At 40.9% G+C, this 26,277-nt stretch overlaps 3 protein-coding genes across 4 annotated transcripts in view; all 3 read left to right on the top strand.

Moving 5' to 3' along the window:
- The first annotated feature begins 225 nt into the window (after window positions 1–225).
- On the top strand, window positions 226–13,453 carry LOC148349936 (uncharacterized). Its single transcript, XM_088319973.1, has 4 exons — window positions 226–449; window positions 4,757–5,692; window positions 8,175–8,348; window positions 11,234–13,453. Exons 1-4 carry the CDS (start codon window positions 353–355, stop codon window positions 12,361–12,363), a joined length of 2,337 nt encoding a protein of 778 aa, XP_088176099.1. The 5' UTR covers window positions 226–352; the 3' UTR covers window positions 12,364–13,453.
- Window positions 13,454–15,586: 2,133 nt separating this feature from the next.
- LOC148349935 (uncharacterized) lies at window positions 15,587–21,565 on the top strand. 2 transcript variants are annotated; one of them, XM_088355467.1, is made up of 3 exons: window positions 15,587–15,829; window positions 18,325–18,678; window positions 18,763–21,565. In XM_088355467.1, exons 1-3 carry the CDS (start codon window positions 15,787–15,789, stop codon window positions 19,971–19,973), a joined length of 1,608 nt encoding a protein of 535 aa, XP_088211593.1. In that variant the 5' UTR covers window positions 15,587–15,786; the 3' UTR covers window positions 19,974–21,565. The 2 variants fall into 2 exon arrangements, with proteins under 2 accessions (XP_088211593.1, XP_088211592.1); XM_088355466.1 differs by having other exon boundaries at window positions 18,325–21,565.
- Window positions 21,566–23,918: 2,353 nt separating this feature from the next.
- Window positions 23,919–26,277, top strand: part of LOC148349932 (uncharacterized) — a 33,841-nt gene continuing 31,482 nt past the window's right edge. Inside the window, exon 1 of the mRNA XM_088355441.1 lies at window positions 23,919–24,138. Within this exon, the coding sequence (XP_088211567.1) occupies window positions 24,042–24,138 (97 nt within the window). The 5' untranslated portion in view covers window positions 23,919–24,041. The remainder of the gene's footprint in view (window positions 24,139–26,277) is intronic.

Here is a 26,277-nt window from a genome sequence, read left to right as displayed (position 1 = left end):
TTGTTTTTGTTCATTTACATATTCTTATTTGTTTGTATGTATTTACACATTCTTATTTATGTGTTATTGTTTTTTATGTATTTATTTTATATTTCTGCGTATATTTTTTTTCTTTACTTTTAGCGAGAGGTGCCGAAAGAGCCTGTTCTCTAAAAAGAGACGGATAATCCAGTACTGTTCCATGGTGTGCTGCCCCCTAGCGGCCAATTCTTAGATGTGGCCATAAATGCGGAAACCTTGCACACAGCGCGATTCGAGGTGGTTGAAGGGAACCTCGCCAGGTTTTTTTTCGTGATCTCGTTGCGTGGAAAGGCGCCCTTAGACTTGAAAAGGGCCAGAGAGAGGGAAAGTGATGTTGAAAAAGGAGCTTCCAAGTCCTAAAGAGGAGATGGAGATACCGCTTCGAACTGACTGTTTGGAAGCAGCTTCGAGTTGTGTTGACAGAGCAGGTTGGTCATTTTTTTTCTTACTTTGTAACCTCTTCGATATTCTAGTTGAAGTTAAATATTCTATTCTGGTACATAAAATTGAATCGTGAGGGGACAGGGTCGGAAAAAGCTCAATACTGTAGTGTATTTTACAAGGAGCGGCCATCTTGGCTACTGTCGTTTTAGATGTGTGTCTTTCACGAACGAAAGGAATCGATTTGCCAACTCCTTTTGAGACTCTTGTTTTTCTCTGGTAATTGGTCAATATGTACTTTTTGGAGAGTCAGTGTTGGCGACTTCAATTTGTTGTATATCATCTCATCTGTTTTTATAGATCTGTAAATATGTGTGCTTTTTAGGAATCGTGTTTGCCGATTATCTTTTTTTTTTTTAAACTTACATTTTATTTTTGTATTTATTAGTTAAATGGTAAATGGTCTGCATTTCTATAGCACTTTTCAAGTGAATGAAGACTTCCCAAAGCGCTTTACATTGTGCTTCACACTTACCCCATTCACACACACACTCACACACCAACAGCCATGCAAGGCGCCTACCTGCTTATTGGGGACGTTAGGGATTCAGTGTCTTGCCCAAGGACACTTCGCCATATAACATGGAGGAGCCGGGAATCGAACCTGCGACCTCTAATATACTAATATATTACTATTGAAATAGTACAAAAATACTTCTGCAGGTATACAAAAGAAATACAACAACAAATATGCTACAAAAATCATACTGTGGAAATATAAAAATACTACAGGAATATCAAAAAAATACCACTACAGTGCTATTATACAAAAATACTACGACTCAATTATTACGACAAAAATACTAAAAAAAAAACATTTGTCATGAGACAGTACAAACGCAGCTTTTACTATATCACAAAATGACTAACATCATCCCCACAAAGTTTAATTTTCACCCAAAATATGAAAGCCAACGGCACCCAGATGATGAAAGGGCTGTATTTGAGTCAGATCAGGAGGCCCCTCCTGCTACTTCTAACCATGGAAAGCAGTAATATCTGTTTCATGTGGGAGAGCTAACCCATATCCAAAAAACAGCCTGTAGGAGAATGGGCGCCACCAAGGCACACCACAGGAAGTGATGCCCCTACGACCCTGGTGGTTAAGGGATCTGTGAACTGTAATTTCATAGTTTTACTTTTTATTACTGTAGGCCCATTACTTTTTGGACTGATAAGTCTTTACATAGCATTGTTGGGGAAATTGCAGGTTCGATAATCGAGAGAAAAGTCTTCTCATATGTGGATAAGGAAAATGGACAGGAGCCAGCTTCGTGGGAGGGAGATACAACTTTATTGATGCGTCAATGAAGTTTTCTCAGAGAGCTGGGAACATGACAATGTTTTTAAAGCTGGTAGCGACCATTAAGCTTCGATTGAGTACACCCCAAAAGGCGGTCCTGTGTCACGTATCAAGTTCAGAGCGTCCCGTCCCTTGCACGCTATCTTCAAGGAAACTTAATTGTCTGCCAAGAGTATCTTCAAGGAAACTTAATCGTCTGCCAAGAGTATCTTCAAACGATGTCAACCCGACCTTTTCCCACAACTGTAAGCAAGTCTTTCTAAATTTCTACATGTATGCAAATCTATTCTACAAATGCAAGTGTATTTACCACAACAGCATGTTAAAATAACTTTACATAGAGAACAAATGCAGACATCCTCACCTTTTGTACAGGGTTCGTAGGGGAGATAGATAGATACTTTCTTCATGCCCGTAGGGAAATTCCCACTTCCAGCAGTATCCTTTTGTTGTTTATTAACAGATGAACAGGATGGCCTCGGGGTTCTGTGTTGTAGTTTAGCCACATCGGAGTGGATGACATCACACGCTAGGCCAAAAGTTGGACGTCCCTGCAGCAGATGGAAATCTTTGTGCCCAGGGTTACACCACCTCGTGTTCACGTAGATAGTGAGTCCACCTCCTCTCGGCTTCCTGCAGGCTTTGTGTCCGTACTAACTGCGTCGAAGCCGGGTAGCTCCGGGTAGCTCCTTGCAAATGCTTGCATTTTGGGTGAATTACTTGAAGTTGCTTGAATTTATTTCCATTGCCATTTCCTGGCAGTCTGACTCAATAGATTACACTTAAAAATGAAGAAAAAGAAGGGCATAAAAATGACACCAATTGTGGCTCCAGTCCTCATTATTGAAATGTTTTGTCAAGCGTTACTGCACCCGACTGTCACATCCAAGAGGACAGGTTTATTAGACTCAAGGATCCCTTAACAGCATGGTTTGTCAGGGAACCAACAAGGACGCAACTCTGGACAGCTTTCTCTACTGTTGACGGTTCCTGGTCTGTTCTTGGGTTGTGGTAAACTTGGCACCAGTCCATTCCTAAATGTTGTGGGCCCAGTTCTTCTTCTGCCCCCTTGGACTTTGCCCTGAAGAATGATCTTGGTCAGTCCTGATGATCTTCTGACCATACCACTGAAGTTTTCCTCAACAGTTATTGGTCAGGCCCAATGTTCCCACTCATGGTTTTGTTTGTCACATGGGCTAAGTAGCTGATGCCTACAAGTTTCCTTTTATCATTTCTTTATACCACCAAAGAGTTAATCTGTGTAGTTTATATGTTATTGTTTTGCATTTCATGGATTTTGTGTTGTTATTCGACTTTCAATCTTTTAGATAAGTTTCATTAGACGAGTCATGGGAATTCCGGCTCTTTTTCGAGTAACGGCTCTTGTGAGGGTCAAACAGAGTTCCCGAATGTTTGATCTTACATTACACAGTCCAGCGTTTTCCGAATTGCTCAGTCCACCAAACTATGGAGTGATTATTTATTTCATATGTTTGGGAGGGGATCCGTCCCAAACACGTGAAATATTATCTTAAATATTGACGTATCATCTAAAACTATTTGTAAAACATCCATTTTTTTTAGCTTTGATTTTGAAAAACCTTTTGATTTCTTTCTTTGAAGTTTTGGAGTTTAACTATCAAAATGTACCGTTTACCAAATTGTTGGAATAAGTTATCTGACTCCATTAAACAAACACAATCTACATTCCTCCAACAATCATGCACGCTCGTTTTTTGAGAGAAAAATGATCAGGAAAGCCGACATTTCACACGGGGGGGGCGATTTATTCACAACATCAGAACTAAGGGTAAAACAGGAGACTGCTGAAGTGACGTTGAAGTCCGTGTGAAACCTCCTTCTGAAGTCCTTTAGCTTTCTCTTATTGGCCCACGTTTCCCCGCAAGATGGCGTCTCGGCTCCTCCCATGGGCGTGCCAAGCAGTTGTTTTGCGCCCAACGTTCTCACAACACAGCGCCTTGATGTCTGGCTTCCCAAATCAACATCGCCTGCCGTCCTGCGTCAGCAAATCCACGAGTCCTGTTCTCAAAATTTCCTAGGCAAAATATTATACATTTCGAACAGCCTGCCCTGACCTTGTTCATCGAACTAAAGCCCACTCAGTGAAAATCTTCATTGCATTATGAGTCAATCGTATAAAATCCTTTATAGTCAAATGTATGAAATCCTTAAGAACACAGGTGTCAAACAGGCGGCCCGCGGTCCAAATCAGGCCCGCTAAGGGATTGAATCCGGCCCGCGAGACAACACTCAGAGAAGCGCAAGAGAAAAACGAGCCGCAGGCTGAAATACTTGATGTTGCCAAAGCCAGGTGCCTCGAACAAAGACACTGTACTTGTATTTCTTTTTCTCTCTCTCTCTTTCTCTCTCTCTCTCTCTCTCTCTCTTTTTTCCACCCCTTTTCTCCCACTCTCTGTCTCTGTCTCTTTCACTCTCGGTGTCTCTTTTTCTCTTCCTTTGTTGCTCTTTGTTTCTTTCTCGCTCTGTCTTTTTAACTTCTTTTGCTCTAATTTCCCTTTCTCTCTTTTCTCTTCCTGCCCTTTGCGCTTCCTTTTCTCTCCTTCTGTCTTTTTTTTCTCTTTGGATTTCTTTCTTCCTCTCCCTTTCTTTTCCCCTCTCTCACGACTTTTTATCTCTTTTGTTTCTCACGCTCTCTCCCTCTCCTTTTCTTTCTTTGTCCCGCCCTCACTCCTTTTCCCTCCCTCTTTCTTTTATTTCTTTATCCCTCTTTTCCTTTCTCTTTAATCTGCTAGTCCGGCCCCCGACAGAATGTTTGTTCTATTGTGTGGCCCCCGAGTTAAAATGAGTTTGACACCCCTGCTTTAGAAGGTACTGGAAAAAATTCTCCTTGAAAGTGCTTGAATTTGACTATGAAAAAGGTTTACGAAGCCTGTTTACAAATCCATGATTTGGATATTTTTTTCATGTATTTTGAATGATACAATACCATGTGTGTCTTGTGTCCCACAGATCTCCATGAAGAATTCTTTCCTCCTGTGCGAAAGGAACCAGAGTTTCCTGATGTTAAAAAGGAGGAGGACAATGTGGAGCTTGTGTGTGTTAAAGAGGAGGAACATCTCGCAGAGTTGCCCGTTACTGAAACCTCTTTAACAAAGGAGAATTGGGTTAAACATGAAGAAAACAACTGGCAGGCCCCTCTAAGCAACAGCTCCAGTCAGCACATGAAAACTAATGATGACGACACATCCGACTCTGCGCACACCGATGGCGACGAACAGTCAGAAGGCGATATCAAGTGTTCCCAGTGTGGGAAAACCTTTCGATTCAAGTGTCATTTGAAGTCGCATATGGTTGTTCACACTGGTGAGAAACCCTTTTCCTGCTCCGTTTGCGGTCAAAGATTCAGCCTGAAGGGGAACTTAAAAAAACACACTAGAACCCACACTGGTGAGAAGTGTTCCTCCTGCTCAGTTTGCAGTCAAAAATTCAGCTGTAAAGACAGCTTAAAAAGACACATGAGACTCCACACTGGGGAGAAACCTTTCTCTTGCTCAGTTTGCGGTCAAAAATTCAGCTGGAAGCGCGCCTTAAATATCCACACAAGAATCCACACTGGTGAGAAGCCTTTTTCCTGCTCAACTTGTGGTGAAAAATTCCGACAGAAGACGCACTTAATAATACATACAAGAACCCATACTGCTGAGGAGCCATTTTCTTGCTCAGTTTGCGGTCAAAGATTCAACCGGAAGCACGTCTTGGAAGACCACACAAGAGCCCACAGTGGTGAGAAGCCCTTTTCCTGCTCGTTTTGCAGCAGAAAATTCAGCAGGAAAGAACACTTAAAAAAACACACAAGAATCCACACTGGGGAGAAACCTTTTTCCTGCTCGGCTTGCGGGCTAAGATTCTCGAGTCAGGCCAGTGCACAGGGTCACAAGTGTGCTGGTTAAAATGGTATTGGTCACTCTGCTTGATATGATTTCATTTCTTGCATTTACATTTAAGAAATATAACACAGAATTTACAGTTTTGTGTCCTCTTTATGTCATTGACATGCTTAAACTTTATGTGAGTGTATATATGAAATATACACAGTGGTGCCTCGTTTTATGATCGATCTATCTTAGGAAAGTTTCGGTATCCAAATATCGTGCCCGGCTAAAACCTTCCTTGTAATACAATCAGTTTTCCAGTATCCGAAGTCCGTGACGCTAACACTAAAGCAGAGGTCTGGAACCCATTGCTCTCGAGCCATGTATGCCTCTCTACATGAATACAAATGGCTAGGAGTTAAAATTTTACCCATGCAAATCTCATCCATAGTAATCCAATTCTCATAAGCGCAAAGTCAAGGATAGTGCACTCATAGCTGACGTAGCGCTAATAGTGTGAATGGTTCGGTCCAGTATATAAAGAGCTACTCCAGTTTACTATCAATTTGTCACACCAACATACCCCATTTTGGATATCCTTCATTAAAGAATCATTTATATAAAAGCTCATTAAACAATTTAGGTTTACTGTTGAGACACTTTATGATGAAAACCCACAGAAAAACTGTAAACAGCCAGTAACGCCAACCAAGCACACAGAGCAATTTGACTGGGTGAGCGCTAGGGGTGGGAGGAGTTATGCACACAACGCCCTTCTCTCTGCCCAGCGCCATCTGCACCGAAGGTAAATACGTCAGTATCCTTATTTGCAATATTTTGGGACATTTTTACAAAAGTACTCTGTTTGCACATTGTTTTGAAACCATTGCTTACAAAAAAGAAATGGTCAAAATGAGCCTCATCGATCTTGAGCAGTTGCGGGAGGGATACAAGTTTAAAGTGATATGTTTGTTGATATGGGACACAAGCTTTGGCATTATTATTTCATGAATTTTATCAAATCATCGAACGTCATGCCGCGAAAGAAATTCCGCTGAAAAATTATCTTTTGTCTGGAGAGCGGGTTTTGAGGTTTTGCTGAAATTGGTCTTAAAATATATGGGATGACTCCAAAAATAAAATAGAAATGTTTTGCCATTATGTCACAAAGGTTCCAGGCCTCTCATTCGTGCAGGTAGGCGTCCTGGGTGCTTTATCAGCGAGGTGAGACCCTTGCAACCCCCCTGCATTAAATAGTCAAATGGTTTAGTCTGTTAATTCATTGGTTTGCCGCCACCAGAGTTTTGGAGGGATCGTCGTTGGGCGTCGTCCCAAAATATACGCAGAGAGGAGATATGGCGAAAAGGGAACGCGCTTTATTGCATTCGGGACACGTTCAAAGTTCCAGATGTTCAACATTGACTTTTATGGTGTTCTCAAATAAAGTTAAGATATTTTGTGAAGGTCGTCCGCCCCGGCTCCCTCAGCATATCACCTTGTGACCTCTAGCAATGTCATTTCACGACCTTCACCAGATACCTACATACTTATCATTAGTTATTATCCAAATTCCACAACAAAAGCTCATGCCTCATTTCAGAATATTGGGAAATCGAATTGTCGGATGGTACCAGATCCCAAAGGGGGGTTCAGAGAAAGGTGGCAAGTCGGGTTTTTCCAACCTCCAACCAGGAAAATATCGCGTCGTTCAACATATCTTTTCCCCTGGTCGGTGGTTGGGAAACTCCGACTTCCCACTTTTCTAGAATGCGGAATTTCTGCCGTTGCTTTTTGTATGAAATGTTTTGGATTAATAAAGCTTTGTACTGTAAAGTAATTTCATTTTTTGCATTTCTGTAGCCTTATTTCACATTAATTCTATGTGGTATATTTATGAATATTGACTAAAAAAACAACTTTCAATTGATAACTGTTTCATTATGAAACGTCACAGGTGGGGGCAGGGGGTTATTTAAAAAAAACAAAAAACGAAATAAGTAAAAAATAAAGCAAATTAGTGATAAAAAAAAATAAAAAATGCAAAAGGAAAAATATATTCGAGGGCGCCTAAGCATTTCACACACTTGCACGTGCAACAAAAGGAGCTTGACAGAGGCTGCAATGATGATTTCAGCCAGAGGATGGCGTCAGCGAGTAGAATATTTTAAAGTTACGGACACCACTTTTAAATAGGATGACAAACGCTAGTTTTCTTTAAGTAAAACACCAAAAATGTTACAAACACCAGCATGTGCGTTGGCTCTTATATCACTTTAAATGAAATGAAAAAACAACTAACAGCCAGACATCCCCAAAAGCTCTGAACTTAAAGTCGCTCCTCGTAAAATATGACGAACCATTTGGGAACCGAAAGAATCGGCTCTTTTTAGTGAGCCGAGCCGAAAAAGCCGGTTCTCTAAAAAGAGTTGTAATTCCCATCCCTGTTCTACTGTTGTGCTGCCCCCTAGCGTCTGATTCATAGTTCAGGTCTTAAGTGCGGAGACGAAGCACACAGCAAGACTCGAAGTGGAATCTCGCCACTGTCATTTGACTGATTTCTTCGCCTGGAAAGGCGCCTTTGGACTTGGGAGGGAATCAATCTGGAGTTCGAAAAGGGCTAGAGAGGGAAAGGATGTTGAAAATGGAGCTTCCAAGTCCCAAAGAGGAGATGGAGATACCGCTCCAAAATGGCTGTTTGCAAGCAGCTTCGACTTGTGTGAACAGAGCAGGTTGGTTATTTATTTCCTACTTTGTAACCTTTCATATAATACCCTTGAAATAATATTTTCTTGTACGTAAAATGAAATCGGGAGGGGACAGGATAACAACACCCCCACACTGTATGTTACGATGAGCGGCCATCTTGGCTATTCTCACCATTGTATTTGATATGTGTGGTTTGCGAACGAAACGGCTTTACTAGCTGGCTTTTGAAGTGAACTCCGGGAGACGGCTCCCCACCAGTCAAGAGCCTGTTCCTTTAAACAAGGTTCTTAAGGGTTTTTGGAATCTTTGAAAATGCTTACATTCTAGTGTTGTTTTCTCATTGTTTACAAGTGTTTGGATTTAGTTTGAAGTCCTTGTAAACACTTGAAATTGTTACCATGTTTCTTGGTAGGCTGACTCGATAAACCGCGAATTGGATGGGGAAAATTAAAATGAGTCTGCCAAAAAATGAGGAGAAACTCCTCTGGTGGCTTTGGTTTGCCATAGCAATTCTCCTTTTCTCGGCAATTCCAGCTGCAGTGTGGAAAAGATTACTCATTGGCATCCTCCGCAGTGACCTGACCTCTCTTGCATTTTGTCTTCCATGGACAACTAGCCTTCTTGGGCGACTTGCATGAGTTTGTAGATTTGTTAAGATTCAATATTTTTAAAATCACAGAGTTGGAACAATCAACTTGACTTGCTAAAGCTTATAGCATCATAGACATCATAGGAGCAAGCGGCAGCCTTTCCAACAGCTCCGTGTTATTTCACTCTTTTTGTGATTTATTGTTTTAATTGTCTGCTTCTATCTTTTTCTTCCCATTTGACAACTACACTTTGGATTACTTTCTATCCTATCGTTATGTCTTTTAACGGACATAAATGCGTTTATTCGAGGAATCAACTACTTGCCCTGAAGAATTCTCGTGCCGGCGTGATGAGGGGGCGCTATAGTGGCTGCAGAGCCGGAGCTAAGGTGAAGTCTAGCGGCGTATAAGTCTTTGGTACTGTCCGTAATCATGATAAATGCGAACTCTCTACTAAATAAGACCGACGAACTTGCTGTGCTGGTGTAAAACATCAAAGCGATGGGAGTGCAGTTTGCTGTGTTTTACGGAAAACGTGGCTCACGTGGAGCTACCCGAAGCTATCCTGAGCTACCCGGCTTCAGCGCTGTTAGACAGAGACAAGAAAACCTGCGGGAAGCGGAGAGGAGGTGGTCTCGCTATCTACGTGAACATGAGGTGGTGTAACCCTGGGCACAAAGATTTCCATCTGCTGCAGGGACGTCGAACTTTTGGCCTAGCGTGTGACGTCATCCACTCCGCTGTTGCTAAACTACAACAAAGCACCCCGAGGCCATCCTGTTCATCTGTTAATAAACAACAAAATGATACTGCTGGAAGTGGGAATTTCCCCACGGGGATGAATAAAGTATCTATCTATCTGTTTATTTATTTGGCCCTTAATCACAAAGAGTCTCAAAGGGCTGCACAGACTATTATTGCACCATCCCCTAATCTAAAACCTACAAGGCACCTAAATGTGTTCTCTAAAACGTCCTAAACATATTTGTAATATAAATATACCTTTGCACTGCCTCGTGAGCAGGGTTGGGTAGGGTTACTTTAACTGGATTACTTTCAATGACTTTTGGATGACTCCAATACCAAATATGCTAATAAAAGACAAAAGAAACTAAATATGAATAAAACGATGACTCCCAACACGTGGTAAGCTTTCTCTCCTGGCTTTGATCTCTTTGATCTCCGGCAAAACGAACATAAACTGCGACAGAAACAAAATGAAAATCAATCCAAACAGCTTGCCAACATCATTTTTGCCGTTCCATGTATTCCGTTACTCCCCAAGCCTGCACAAAATTTTGTCATTTGATTCATATTTAGTTTCTTTTGTCTTTTATTTGCATATTTGGTATTGGAGTAATCCAAAAGTAATTGAAAGTAATCCAGTTAACTAGGACATATGATGGTAAAAGATTGTTATCTACTGCCAGCTATCGATATAGATGAATGTTATTTACCTTGCAGGTCATTGAAAGAAAGCAATGATACTAAAACATGGCATGCTTTTTAACAAAGATAAAATTGGCATTTTCTTGCGTAGCACTTGAAATGGTCTCACGGCACACTGGTTGAAAATTCGTCCTCACCTTTACAAGCCCATTATTTGGGTATTTTGTGGTTTATTATGGATGATCTAAAACAGGGGTGTCAAACTCATTTTAACTCGAGGGCCACACCATAGAACAAACATTCTGTCGGGGGCCAGACTAGTAGATTCAAGAGAAAGAAAAAAGAGATAAAGAAATAAGACAACGAGGGATAGAAAAGGAGAGAGAGCGGGACAAAGAAAGAAAAAGAGAGAGAGCGTAAGAAACAAAAGATAAAAAGTCGTGAGAGAGAGGGAACAGAAAGGGAGAGGAAGAACGAAATCCAAAGAGAAATAGAAATACAGAGGAGAGAAAAGAAAGCACGAAGGGTATGAAGAGAGAAAGAGGATAGAGAGAAAAGTAAAAGGGAAGTTAGAACAAAAGAGGTTAAAAGACAGAGTGAGAAAGAGACGAAGAACAACAAAGGAAGAGAAAAAAGGAGACACAGAGAGTGAAAGAGACCGAGACAGAGTGGGAGAAAAGGGGTGGGAAAGAAAGAGAGAGCGGGAGAGAGAGAGAAAGAGAAATAAAAACAAGTACAGTGTCTTTGTGAGGCACCTGCCTTTGGCAACATCAAGTTGACATATTTCAACCTGCAGCTTGTTTTTCTCTTGCTCTTCTCTGAGTGTTGTCTCGCGGGCCAGATTCAATCCCTTAGCGGGCCTGATCTGGCCCGCGGGCCGCCGGTTTGACACCTGTGATCTAAAACCATGTGTGTCTTGTGTCCCACAGATATCAGTGAAGAATTCATTTCTTGTCTGCGGCAGGAACCAGAGTTTCCTGGCATTAAAAAGGAGGAGGATGTGGAGCTTGTTTGTGTGAAAGAAGAAGAGGAGGATGTGGAGCTCGTTTGTGTTAAAGAGGAGGAACATCTCACAGAGTTGCCCGTGACAGAGACCTCTTTAACTACGGAGACTCGGGTTAAACATGAAGAAAAGAACTGGCAGGAGCCTCCAAGCAGCAGCTCCCGTCAGCACGTGAAAACCGATGACGACAAATCCGACTCCGATGGCGACGAACAGTCAGAAGGTGATCACAAGTGTTCTCAGTGTGGAAAAACCTTTCGTTTCAAGTACCGTTTAAAATTGCATTTGGCAGTTCACGCTATCGAGAAGCCATTTTCCTGCTCCGTTTGCGGTCAAAGATTCAGCCTGAAGGGAAACTTAAAAAAACACACGCGAACCCACACTGGTGAGAAGCTTTTCTCCTGCTCAGTTTGCAGTCAAAAATTCAGCTGTAACGACAGCTTAAAAAGACACATGAGACTCCACACCGGGGAGAAACCCTTTTCCTGCTCAACTTGCAGTCAAAGATTCAGCTGGAAGCATGCCTTAGAATACCATACCAGAATCCACACTGGTGAGAAGCCCTTTTCCTGCTCAATTTGTGGTGAACATTTCAGACAGAAGGCACACTTAAAAACACATACCAGAACCCATACTGCTGAGGAGCCTTTTTCCTGCTCAGTTTGCGGTCAAAGATTCAGCTGGAAGAATGCCCTAAAAGACCATTCAAGAATCCACTCTGGCGAGAAACCTTTTTCCTGCTCAATTTGTGGTGAAAAGTTCACCTGGAAGAAAGCCTTAAAAGACCACACAAGAACCCACAGTGGTGAGAAGCCTTTTTCCTGCTTATTTTGTAGTAAAAAATTCGGCCGTAAAGAACACTTAAAAAAACACACTAGAATCCACACCGGTGAGAAGCCCTTTTCCTGCTCAATTTGCAGCAAAAAATTCAACTGTAAAGAACACTTAAAAAAACACACAAGAACTCACACTGGTGAGAAGCCTTTTTCCTGCTCAGCTTGCGGCCTCAGATTTTCAAGTCAGGCCAAAGCTCAGGATCACACGTGTGCTGTTTAAATTGTGTCACTGCTTGATATGATTTCATTGCAGGCTCACTCTGTTATTGTTAGCCATTTAGGTCGACATTGGATCATTCAGAAGTCATCGGGGAGCTTCTGGAGTTAGTTGGCTAAGCTGAGAAAACAGGAGGCTAACACTTCATTTTTTTGTTGTTGTAAATACGATATAAAATGTTAAAATATTTTGGTTTCAATTCAGGATCGTTAAATAAATCTTCTTTTTTTTTTTTTGTAGCTTAAAGCAGTGTCTGAAATTTGTGACAAAAAGTTAGCGGACACCAGCCATAAAGTTGCCTGTCCCATTTTTCACAACTTGAAACACAAAAGACGACTCACCGTAAAAAAAAACATTGTTGCCAAGTATTAAGAATTGATCATCACAATATATAACAGAACAACACTTTAAATTTAAGTTTATTATAAATCTACTTATAACATTCAATTATGTATATGACATGGCTGTTTTCCATCTGCCATCAGTGTGTACCTGTATTTACTCCTCTTCATTCAAGCCATGTTTGCGTTGCTTCGTCTGCTACAAGCCACGTGAACTCTTTCCACGAGGCTTTTAATGTATGTTTACGTTTGGTAGCGTCATCAATTTTGTTAGCTTCTTTTGAATCCTTCTGGGGCTGAGGTTTTGACTCAATTCCTAACCACTTCTCCATTTTTCTTGTGTTCTCTGTGCGCCTACTTTGGAAAATGATATGCTATTGCACGACTTTATAACGCTCAGAAGTTATTTCATGCAGGCTTCTGATTGGCTGCCGAGTATGCAAATTGCTGTTGACGTTTGAAGCCTGAAATGTGGCAATATGACAAAAAGTTCTTTGGGGGGCGCTGTTCAATTAAACATCCTGTTATAGTAACAAACTACTATGATATCTGTTCATTATGTTTAACTATTGACTGAAATACTTTCTGAATGTCTTTTATTTTTGTGCCTATTAATCCTGTCCTTCTTTTTATCCTATTTTTCTCTATTAAGTCTTTTATGACGGGTTTATCACGAAGCGCCACGTCTAATTGTGTTGTAAACAATATTCCTTACGTTTTGATCAATAACAATAAAGACAAATCTAATTGTGGATGCATGTATTATTGTTATTATTTGTCGAGGTGACAAAATTAAGTGCACTCTGGACCAATCGATGGGAAGCGCCACCGAAAGCCTTCGAAATTTGTTTCGGCCCTTCTCTCTTAGGAGAAAGACGTGGATCGTGCAAAACGGAAAAATGGAGCTTCCTAGGAACTCTCATTACAGGATAAGAGAAAGGATCTCAATGAACAAGAAACTTTTGACTGAAACTAATAAACTCATTGTCCAAGATGACAATGCATCATGGGCAGCACGGCGGCACAGTGGTTAACACGTGTGCGGCACAGTTCTGAGGTCATGAGATCGAACCTCCTGTATGGAGTTTGCATGTTCTCCCCGTGCTTGCGTGGGTTTCCTCCGGGCACTCCGGTTTCCTTCCACATTCCAAAGACATGCATGTCAGGTTAATTGGCCGGTCCAAATTGTCCTTAGGCAGGGTTGGGTAGGGTTACTTTAACTGGATTACTTTCAATTACTTTTGGATTACTCCAATACCAAATGTGCTAATAAAACACAAAACAAACCAAATACGAATAAAATGACAAAATCTTGTGCAGGCTTGGGGAGTAATGGAATACATGGAACGGCAAAAATGATTTTGGCAAGCTGTTTGGATTTATTTTCATTTTGTTTCTGTCGCATTTGATGTTAGTTTTGCCGGAGATCAAAGAGATCAAAGCCAGGAGAGAAAGCTTACCACGTGTTGGGAGCCATCATTTTATTCATATTTAGTTTATTTTGTCTTTTATTAGAATATTTGGTATTGGAGTAATCCAAAAGTAATTGAAAGTAATCCAGTTAAAGTAACCCTACCCATACCTGTCCCTAAGTGGGGCCCCTGCCCACTGCCTGAAGACAGCTGGGATGGGCTCCAGCACCCCCGCGACCCTACTGTGGATAAGCGGTGCAGATAATGGATGAATGGATGGATGGACAATGCATCATGCCACAGAGCAAAAACTGTGAAAGCATTCCTTGAAGATAGACTCATCTAGTCAATGTCATGACCTGCAAATAGCCCAGATCTTAACCCAATTGAAAACCTGTGGTGGAAATTGAACGAAATTGTCCACAGCAAGGCTCCGACCTGCAAAGATGATCTAGCAACTGAAATCAAAGAGCGTTGTCACCAGATTGATGAAGAATACTGTTTGTCACATGCCCTAGAAACTGCAAGCTGTCACAAAAGCCAAAGGTGGTGCAACCAAATACCAATGATACGGTGAACGGTCTGCATTTCTATAGCGCTTTTCAAGTCAATGAAGACCTTCCAAAGTGCTTTACAATGTGCTTCACACTTACCCATTCACACACACACTCACACACCAATAGGGAGTCAGCCATTCAAGGCGCTTACCTGCTTATTGGGGCATTAGGGATTCAGTGTCTTGCCCAAGGACATTTCGACATATAACACGGAGGAGCCGGGAATCGAACCTGAGACCTCTTGATCCCAAGACGAGCGCTCTACCTAGATGTTTTGATGGTTATTTCTTTGTCTGTTTTTCATGATTCAATATTTTTTCTTCAGAATGGAGTCGCCGAGTAGTCAGTATATTACCAACAATAATTTAATGCAGAAAATGAATTAATAATTTGAATAAGAAAATTCAATATTCTACTTAATGTATTTTCTCATTCTACAGTGAACGTCCAAGCGACTTCATTTTTGAACTTTTTTATAATAAACCTCATTTGTGTCGAGCAATTCAGTATCTCACACAAAATGTTAATGAACAATATATATGATATAACGAAACTCATGTACAATATAACATGTTAAACCCCATAAATAAACACGTTTGCAAAAAAAAAAATATGGTTGGTTTGTATTTTGTAAGGGAAAATACGACACTTTGTAAGGGCATGGAGCCCTGGAGCGCGACAGGTATGGGAACAGGACTGCATAGAACATTCCTGTCGGTCTTGGAATGAATTGAATTAGTTCATAAAGTTTTAGTATTATTGGTAAAATATCATTTGGAAAAAAAACTACACTGCTTGGGAGCCGAAAGATCCGGCTCTTTTTAGTGAGTTGAGCCGAAAAAGCCAGCTCTCTAAAAAGAGACGGAATTCCCATTATCGTTCTCGTGGTGTGCTGCCCTCTAGCGTCAGAGAATGAATGCGGAAACGATAAAAACACTGAGCGAGACTGGAGGTCGAGCTCTCACCACAGTTATTTTACTGATCTATTCTCGCGGAAAGCCCCATTTGGACATGGAAGACAATCGATTTGGAGCGTGAAAAGGGTCAAGAGAGGAAAAGGAATGTTGAAAAAGGAGCTTCCAAGTCCCAAAGAGGAGGTCGAGTCACCGTTACAAAATGGCGGTTTGTAAGCAGCTTCGAGTTGTGTTGAACAGAACAGGTTGGTTATTTATTTCCTATTTTGTTACCTTTCATATAAAATCATTGAAATCATATTTTCTTGTACGTAAAATACAATCGGGTGGGGACAGGATAATAATCACAGATATAAATAGAACACTAGCAGCGTGTAGCAGCCAGCTGACTAATGTGCTTACGTGGCGGTGTTATGGCGAGAAATTCACCCCTGCAGACCTCACTCCCGATACTATAACCACTTTTACCTGGTTTTATCTCACTTTTATCTCACTTTTCGGGAATGTAATAGCGAACTTGTCACCAAAACCACTTCGTCTTGCCTTTGTTGGGAAGTTAATAGAACGGTAATGCACACCGTATATAAATCACTTTTGATTAGCGAAGGATTTTATATTGTATTCATTTGACTATAAGGGATTTTATACACAAATGACAGTTATTGAATGCAATGAAGATTTTTCACAGAGGAGGCTGAAGTTCGATGACAGGTCGCACCGTTCCAAGTGTGAAGTGTTTCGGCTGGGGAATTTTGATAACGGGGATAAGGTTTGTTGGTGTGGGTCTTTTAGACATGGCGGCGCCTTTCGGCGAGGAGGTGGTGAAGCTGAGCACCTGACCCGCCCCACGGGGGGTGGGCGACGCTCCGGCTTTTGAAAAGACGTGGACGAAAGGCTGAAGGAGAGATGGAAGATCAGATCAGGAATGAGAGGGAGGCTCGACGAAGACTAATTAGAGTAATTCGACAATAATTTGATGGAATTCACTTAAATACCTTAAGAAAATAAATTTGCCCCCGTGTGAAAATGCCGGCTATCTTTGTTCATTTTGCCTAAATTAAGAAACGAGCTAGCATTGTTAGGAGAATAAAGTTTGTGTTTGGTTAATGGAGTCAGATAACTAATTCGAACAATTTCGAACACGATACAGTTGTATTATGTTTTTTTCCCTAACATTAGGTAACATGTTTATTTTGCCTTTTCCTACTCAAAACGCTGGTATTGAAACGGTGTGACCCTGATTTAATGCAAGGTTATCACAAAAGAATGTTCTTTACAAATATGTCTAGGGTAAAAAACGGTTGTATACTAAAGGATTTTATACATTTGACTATCAAGGATTTTACACGATTGACTGAGTTTAATGCAATAGAGATATTCACTGACTGGGCTTTAGTTCAATGCCAGGGCAGGCTGTTCAAAATGCATTATATTTTGTCTGGGAAATTTTGATACCAGGACTTGTGGATCCAGTCTCGGCTAAAATAATCTTGTATGTATACAGATATTTTAAAAAGCCGACATTTGCACATGGGGTGGATTTATTTTCCCTAACAGAAAAGAACTAAGTGTACTCCATCTTGAGAGATTCGAGGTGGTTGACCTGAAATTTGTTTACTACAGGGACCCCTCGCTACCTGAGCGCCTCTGCTATTGCTGGTCCTCTGCTTTCTGAATTTTGAACTGAATTGTCCTCAATTGTCATTGATATCAGAGTAGCCCATTCTGGTCCATTCATTCAAGTTTCTGGGTACTTACTTGTCAGCTGACCTCACATGGACTGTCAATGCTATTGATATTCTAAAGTCAGCCAGACAAAGGCTCTACTTCCTTCATCAACTCAAATCATTCAGAGTCCGTCAATCCACTCTAGTCAATTTTTATCGTGCTATCATTGAATCCGTTTTAACTAGGTCAATCACAGTTTGGTTTGGTCGCGTCAATCAGAAGGAATTGTCAAAGATGGAATCAGTAGTGAGGACGGCAGAGGAAATAATAGGTACTGGCCTCCCGTCCCTGCATAGTATCTACATCGAACGAACGAGAAAACGGACACTAAAAATTATGGACGATCCCAGTCACCCTGCTCACAGGTACTTTGATGACCTGCCGTCAGGTCGCCGTCTTCGCTCCATTGTGAGCAAGACTACACGTCTTAAAGAGAGTTTTTACCCTTCCGCTATTCGTATGTTCAACGGGAATTGATTTAGGTTATTATGTATAGTATTATTATGCCAACGGCGTTCCTCTGACCTATTCTACTAGTCTTGTTATTTACATATTCTTTCTTTTTAAATGATTCTATTGAATTACCTTGTATTATACACTACAATATATTTTTTTACTCTATTCTTTATTGTTTTAAATCTATTATATTATCATTATTGAGAGTTTGCGTGTCAAATGATTTCTTGTATATATCATGTTTATGGTTTATACTGGCTGAATAAATAAATACAATACAATTGTGGTCAGAAAAGAGCACACAGCAAATGCTATCGCTGGGCTGTGTGTGTGTGTGTGTGTATTGACTGTCTGCGTGCACTACTGTGATAGGCTGGTGTATGGTGTCAGTCAAACAGCTGGGTGGGCGCACGAGTCAATATCTATGAAGCCAAACAAACTGGGAAGTATGGCAAACTTTAGCTTTCATTTTTTTTCTTGTTGCACTCAAAAGCCAAGATCCTTACCTTGCATGATTTTGGATGATACAAAACCACGTGTGTCTTGTGTCCCACAGATGTCCGTGAAGAATTCTTTCCTCCTGTGCGAAAGGAACCCGAGTTTCCCGGCATTAAAAAGGAGAAGGACGATGTGGAGCCCGTCTGTATTAAAGAGGAGGAACATCTCACAGAGTTGCCCGTGACTGAGACCTCTTTAACTACGGAGAATTGGGTTAAATATGAAGAAAACAACTGGCAGGAAACTCTAAGCAAAAGCTCCAGTCAGCACGTGAAAACTAATGATGACGACACGTCCGACTCTGCGCACACTGATGGCGACGAACAGTCAGAAGGTGATCACAAGTGTTCTCGGTGTGGGAAAAGTTTTCGATTCAAGGATCGTTTAAAATTGCACATGGTAGTTCACACTGGTGAGAAGCCATTTTCCTGCTCCGTTTGTGGACAAAGATTTAACCAGAGGGGGAGCTTAAAAAGACACGCAAATCTCCACACAGGGGAGAAGCCTTTTTCCTGCTCAGTTTGCGGTCAAAGATTCAGCTGGAAGAGTTCCTTAAAATCGCATGCAATAACACACACTGGTGAGAAACCTTTTTTCTGCTCAATTTGTGGTCAGAATTTTAGCTGTAAAGAAAGCTTAAAAAGACACGCAAGTCTCCACACAGATGAGAAGCCTTTTTCCTGCTCTGTTTGCAGTCAAAGATTCAGCCGTAAAAGCAGCTTAAAAAGACACACCAGACTCCACACCGGGGAAAAACCGTTTTCCTGCTCAGTTTGCGGTCAAAAATTCAGATGGAAGTTTGCCTTCAAATACCACACCAGAATCCACACTGGTGAGAAGCCCTTTTCCTGCCTAGTTTGCGGTGAAAGATTTACTCTTAGTGGGAATTTAAAATCACACACAAAAAGCCACACTGGTGAGAAACCATTTTCCTGCTCAGATTGTGGTCAAAAATTCAGCTGGAAGCGTGCCTTAGAATACCACACCAGAATCCACACTGGTGAGAAGCCATTCGACTGCTCTGTTTGCGGTCAAAGATTCAGCCATAAAAGCAGCTTAAAAAGACACACCAGACTCCACACCGGGGAGAAACCGTTTTCCTGCTCAGTTTGCGGTCAAAAATTCAGATTGAAGCGTGCCTTCGAATACCACACCAGAATCCACACTGTTGAGAAGCCCTTTTCCTGCCTAGTTTGCGGTGAAAGATTTACTCTTCGTAGGAATTTAAAATTACACACCAAAAGTCACACTGGTGAGAAGCCATTTTCCTGCTCAGTTTGCGGTCGAAAATTCATCTGGAAGAGTGCCTTAGAATACCACATCAGAATCCACACTGGTGAGAAGCCATTTTCCTGTTCAGTTTGCGATCAAAAGTTTAACCGGAGCGGGACCTTAAAAAGACACACAAGAACCCACACTGGTGAGAAGCCATTTTCCTGTTCAGTTTGCGGTCAGAGTTTCAGCTGGAAGCATGCCTTAGAATACCACACGAGAATCCACACTGGGGAGAAGCCTTTTTCCTGCTCTGTTTGTGGTCAAAAATTCAGCCTGAAAAGAAGCTTAAACAAACATATAACGACCCACACTGGCGAGAAGCCATTTTCCTGCTCAATTTGCGGTCAAAAATTTAACCAGCGCGGAAGCTTAAACAAACACAAAAGAGCCCACACTGGTGAGAAGCCATTTTTATCTGGAAGCATTCCTTAAAATGCCACACGAGAATCCACACTGGGGAGAAGCCTTTTTCCTGCTCCATTTGCGGTCAAAAATTAAGAGGTAAAAGCACCTTAGAAAGACACACAAGACAACACACCGGGGAGAAACCGTTTTCCTGTTCGGTTTGTGGTCAAAGATTCTCAATTCAAGCCAGAGCTCGGATCACACATGTGCTGGTGAAAATAGCATTGGTCACTCTGCTTGATATGATTTTATTTCTTACGTTTACATTAAAAAAATAAACCTACCACTTCATGTACAGACATGTCTACTCTTGATGTCATTGACATGTTTAAATTTAATGTGTGTGTACATTAGGGCTGCATGATTATGGGTAAAAAACCTAAATGGGATTTTTTTTTCAGACCAGTATTGCTATTTCCACGTGATTTTTTAAGAAAAGTTCCTCTTCTGTGCCAGTTATGTTTTTGTGTGTACTTGATCATAGTGACCTGCAATAACCTTAAGAAAACAATGTCCTCTTCTCAGAGGTTATACTCAAAAATACTTGTCCTAAGTTTGACCTCAGCCTTGAGTGCAACTTTTTTGAAGGGTGTCGTAAACTACCCGTGTTTTGGAATGTGTCTTTTATTTCAGTCTGTGCAGATAACAATGATTTATCACCTCTCCTCTGTTGATGCAATCAGCCAGGGGCTTGATCATGGGGCGTGAACACTTCATCGGCAAGACACGGGAAGGGTTTCGGAGTCAGATATCAGTATAATAAATGTTAAAACCTTACAGTACCTACCTTGTCATAAAATGCAAAATGATAGCACTCCCAGTTCAGAAAATATTGGTCTAGTCCAAGCAACTTATTTAAAAAAAGAACAAATGAACATTTATTTTCACATGTAATGGAGTGCTTCTCAATTATTTCCTGGCGACAAAGTATCGTGTGAACTGAAGTATATTATGCCCTGTATCATTCCAGTTGTGCAAAAAAAGCCTATTTAGAATTATAATTTGAAAATACAGAAGTTATTTGTTGGCCTGGAGAGGGATGGGGGGCCACCCTTTGACCATGACACACCACAGGAAATGGTGACCCTACCACCCCTCGTGGTGAAGGAATACCCCCATGCCGCTCACTTATGCCTGTAATTTGGGTTTGTTCTTTGGTTTCAATGAATAATAGTCTATATAACCCACATGTTGTGTTAGTAATTGGCACTACTAACTGTTATTAGTCAATTTTGACTCCGTCTCTAACTCAGTCGTGACCACTAAAAATTAAAGGAGTATCGCTCAATATGGTTAATACAACATCTTATTAAACATGTGTATCCTTGACCAAATATTCCCATTGTAATTTGATTTAATGTCCCATAAGAGACATATCAGTTATCACATTTCATAACCTTGGAGACCCTGACACAGGGATCCCCATTTTATTCCAAGCTGAGAGTTACTTTTCGTTACTTAAAACAAAGGGCAGCCATTTTTATATGCATGTGTATGGGATCACATGCTGTGACTCGCCATCAACTATCCAATTTTTTTATTTGACATAATGAAGATAAACATTGTTGCTGTGTTTATTATTTATTTAACTCAATAAATTACAATAAAAAAAGATTCAATATGGCTCATGTCAAGTTTATTTGTGACGCCCTTAATCACATGGGGTCTAACATAGGCGCCGTCGCGAGCGGCAGCCTTTCCAGCAGCTCCGTGTTATTTCGCACTTTTTGTGATTTATTGTTTTAAGTGTCTGCCTCTATCTTCGTTGTTTTTCATCCCGTTTGACATATACACTTTGGATGACTTTCTATCCTATCGTTATGGGTTTTAACGCACAAGAATGCGTTTCTTCGAGGAATCAACTCCCTACCCTCGTTAGGGGAAAAACTATATTATAAATGTATCGTTTACCAAATTGTTCAAATTAGTTATCTGACTCCATTAACCAAAAACAAACTTTATTCTCCTAACACTGCGTGCTTTTTTCTTGATTTTTGGTAAACATATTGACAAGAGACAGGCTTTTCCACACGGGGGCAGATTTATTTTCTTATTAAGTGAACTCCATCGAATTTTGTCGAATTATTATCGAATTAGTCTTGGCGAGCCTCTCATCTCTCGTTCTCCGATCTGTCTGTCTCCGATTCCTGTCTGTCTGTGCTCCCGTGTTCCGTTTCTTTTGACACGTCGGGGCATCGGCCACTCCCGTTGGGGCGTGCCGACTCCTCCCCTGGAGTGGGCCAGGAACTCCTCCTCCCATGGGCGCGCCGCCGCCTCCTCTTCGCCGGAAGACGCCGCCACGTCTAGAGGGCTCAAAACAATTAAGCTTATCAGAAACTTTGTCTCCTTTTCCCGCTTCACCCCTTGTCCTCGTTCTCGGTATTATGTAAACATAATTCTTGTCCAGGCCACACTGACCCCAAGCCCTGAATCCCTGTGAAAAATCCCCACTGCATTCAGCAAAATTTGATTTGTATTATATTAAATCCCTTATAGTCAATTAAATTAAAAAAAAAAAATCATTCACCCTGAAGAATTCTCGTGCCGGCGTGATGAGGGGGCCCTATCGTAGCTGCAGAGCCGGAGCTAAGGTGAAGGCTAAGCGGCTAGCGGCGATATAAGCCTTCGGTACCATCCGTATTCATGGTAAATTCGAAATCCCTACCAAATAAGTCGAACTGACTGTGATTGTGAAAAACAATAAAGTGTACAAGGAGTGCAGTTTGCTGTGTTTTACGGAAACGTGGCTCACGTGTAGCATCCCGGACGCTAACGTGGAGCTACCCGGCTTCAGCGCTGTTAGGGCAGACAGAGACACAAAAGCCTGCGGGAAGCGGAGAGGAGGCAGACTCGCTATCTACGTGAACACGAGGTGGTGTAACCCTGGGCACAAAGATTCCCATCTGCTGCAGGGACGTCGAACTTTTGGCCTAGCGTGTGACGTCATCCATTCCGCTGTTGCTAAACTACAACACAGCACCCGAGGCCATCCTGTTTAATCTCTGGGGACTTCAATCACGTGACTCTGGACACAGCACCGCCTGCTTTCTTTATTATTTTATTTTTCAACTCAAGTCTACTGCTGGAAGTGTGAATTTCCCGACGGGGATGAATAAAGCATCTATCTATCTTTTAGCGGTTTGTTATATTGAAAAGAAATTCATCGATGAAAGTGGACTCTGTGGAAAGTCAGAAGAGCGCAAAGGAAGGGCTGAACACAACCGGTTGCTTCATAGATTGTGAACAACACTCGTAAACTACCTCAGCGGCGCCTGTATTTAATTTTTTTTTTTTTTTAATGAAGCTGTTTAAGAATGCTTGGCAAAAACCTAATAAAGTAAATGGAATAATTTAAGATTCTTGCGCACATTTTGGATGATAATTTTGTTATTTTACTAAAAGTAACTGAAAATAATTATTGCTCGTTTTATTTTCTGAAAAAAATAATAATGGTGATCGAATAAAACAAAATAGAATGTTCAGTAAAACTTGAAAAACAGGTTAAAAATCTTGTATAATCTCATATTATATTGCAGCAAAATTATTAACCAAAATGAATATTAATCCCTGAGCCACGGTGACCACAAACAATAAGAAAAACTTTATAATGTCAGTTTAAATTTTAGAAAATAAAACATTTTTAAGCATTTTCAACTGACAGCATGTTTTTAGATTATTTTTTTAGGAAAACAAAAGGTTGAAAAACATAAGTCATGTTTGATCCAGCAACATGGTATTCCGATCCAGTCGCGTTAAAAAGCTTGGAATAATTCAAAATGAATTAATTTAGTTTAAAATGTTTTATCATTCTTGGCTATATAATGAAAAAAAAAACCTGAACAACCGTTTAGGAGCCGAAAGAGACATTTTTTTTAGTGAGCCGAGCCGAAAAAGAGCTGTCATTCCCATCACTGTTCTACTGTTGTGCTGCCCCCTAGCGTCTGATTCATATTTCCGGTCATAAGTGCGGAAACGAAGCACACAGCCAGACTCGAAGTGGAATCTGTCATTTGACTGATTTATTCGCGTGCAAAGGCGCCTTTGGACTTGGGAGAGAATCGATCTGGAGCTTGAAAAGGGCTAGAGAGGGAAAGGATGTTGAAAATGGAGCTTCCAAGTCCCAAAGAGGAGATGGAGATACCGCTACAAAATGGCTGTTTGCAAGCAGCTTCGACTTGTGTGAACAGAGCAGGTAAGTTATTATTTTCCTACTTTGTAACCTTCCATATAATATATTTGTAATCATATTTTCTTGTACGTAAAATACAATCGGGAGGCGACAGGGTAACAACAGCCTCACACTGACGATGAGCGGCCATCTTGGCTACTCTAGCCGAGGGCATCATGTTCTCAATTCTCCCCAAAATAAGCTATACAAAGTTGTTTTAGTAACATTTGCGTTAGGAGCGACATTTCATGCCGCGATGGACAATTTTCGGCACAACATCATTTGTATTAGTGGCGTGTCGCTCACGAATAATCGTTATTATATGGATAAAATTAACAAAAACAACCCGAAGTGCCGTTTTAGTGAGACCATTCCCATCCCCGGTGTTGGGCACGTTATTCAAAGAAAGTAATTACTTATAGTTAGTCGCTACTTCTTCCTAAAATTAACCGAGTTAGTAACTGCATTACTCTATACCAGGGGAAGTAACTCTTGCCATTATTTTAATAATACGTTGTATGTCAAATAATTTGAAATGTATAGAGCAATATTCTAGTCAGTTGAATATAGAAGAACAGACAGGTAGTTGTAATATTTAATGGACCTCGCCAGCAACAGATGTATCTTACATTTGATGTGCAAAAAAATAAACAATATCATGAAACAACAATCAGCAGTAAACAATAAAAAGTGAGTTTAATGAATTCAATCTAACTGGAATGGGCTGTTGTAGCGTTGGGTGTTACGACTCTTTTTAGAGAACCGGCTTTTGTTTTTTTTTTAGCTTGGGTCATTAAAATTTGCCAACCCTCTTGGCTCCTAAATGGCTCTTCAGATTGTTTTTGTTTAATTCATATATTACCATTTATGATGTCTTATCGTGAATGACTTAGATGGGAGGACAATAAAGCAAAATTAAAGCTAAAAGCTTGACACTGAAAAGCAAAGGAAGCATAAATCATAATAATTATTTATTTTTCCTCCATCTCCACCTCATTCGTTCTTCCTCTCACTCCCTTAATCAAGACTCTTCCAAACAGCTTACCCGGCACAGACAACAAACTGATACCTCTCAAATTGCTACATTCATTTTTATCACTTTTACCCTTATACAATGGCACTACGCATGCACTACACCAATCAACAGGAACCACAGCACCTAAAAAGCATACATTCAACAAGCGTACTAACCAGTCAATCATAGCTGTTCCACCTTATTTCAAGCATTCAGCAGTACAACCATCCAACCCAGGTGCCTTCCCCCTTTTCATTTCTTTCACTGCCTCTTGCACCTCCCATGTTTCCACAGGCTTCACATTTAAATCACCCAACACGGGCATTCTCCCCATACCATCGATCACCCCGACTCTCACTTCTCTCCAATCTTCAACATTTTGCAACTCTTCAAAATACTCTGCCCATCTCATCCTGACTGCAGTACCGCTAACCAGCAATTTACCATCCTTATCTTTCACTTTCTCTTCCTTTCCAGACTTGCTCTTTCTTATTCTTTTCACTTATTTCCAGAAGACTTTTCTCCTTTCCTCAAAGTTCACTCCTATCTTTCGACACCATTCATCATTTGCTTTCCTTTTTGCTGCTTCCACTGCCGCTTTTAACAACCTTTTCTTCACTTTATTCCTTTCAAACGCTTCACCACTCTTATCTTGCAGACACTTCTCAAAGGCACGTCTCTTCTCTGTCACAGCCTCTGATACCTCATCATTCCACCATTCACTTCCTTTCCTAATACCTACACCAACTTTTCTCATTCCACACACTTCTTTTGCACTCCTCAACACTGCCTCTTTAATCAACTTCCATTCCATTTCCACTCTCTCCACTTCTCTTTTACTAATCCACACATACTCTTCCCCTATCCTCTTTTTAAACTCTTTCATTTTCTGCCTGATTCGACGCTGACATTTTCACCTCTTCCCTCACACTCTTCTTATAACTAGCCCTCCACGATCCATCTATTCTCAGTTTTCCTTCCACATAAAAATGATCGGACATACCACTCATTTCACCTCTGTAAACATGGACATCCAACAATCTACTTAACATCCCTTTCCTAACCACTTCATAATCCATCAGTGCTCTGTCCACCATCTCACCACCATCCACTCTGACAAAAGTATACTTATTCACGTCCCTCTTTTT

The sequence above is a fragment of the Urocampus carinirostris genome, chromosome 16, assembly GCF_059441175.1.
Source record: "Urocampus carinirostris isolate Australia breed hairy pipefish chromosome 16, RoL_Ucar_1.0, whole genome shotgun sequence".
NCBI lineage: Eukaryota > Metazoa > Chordata > Actinopteri > Syngnathiformes > Syngnathidae > Urocampus > Urocampus carinirostris.
Note: the sequence above shows the minus strand (reverse complement) of the source record. Positions and strands in the feature narration are given on the sequence as shown.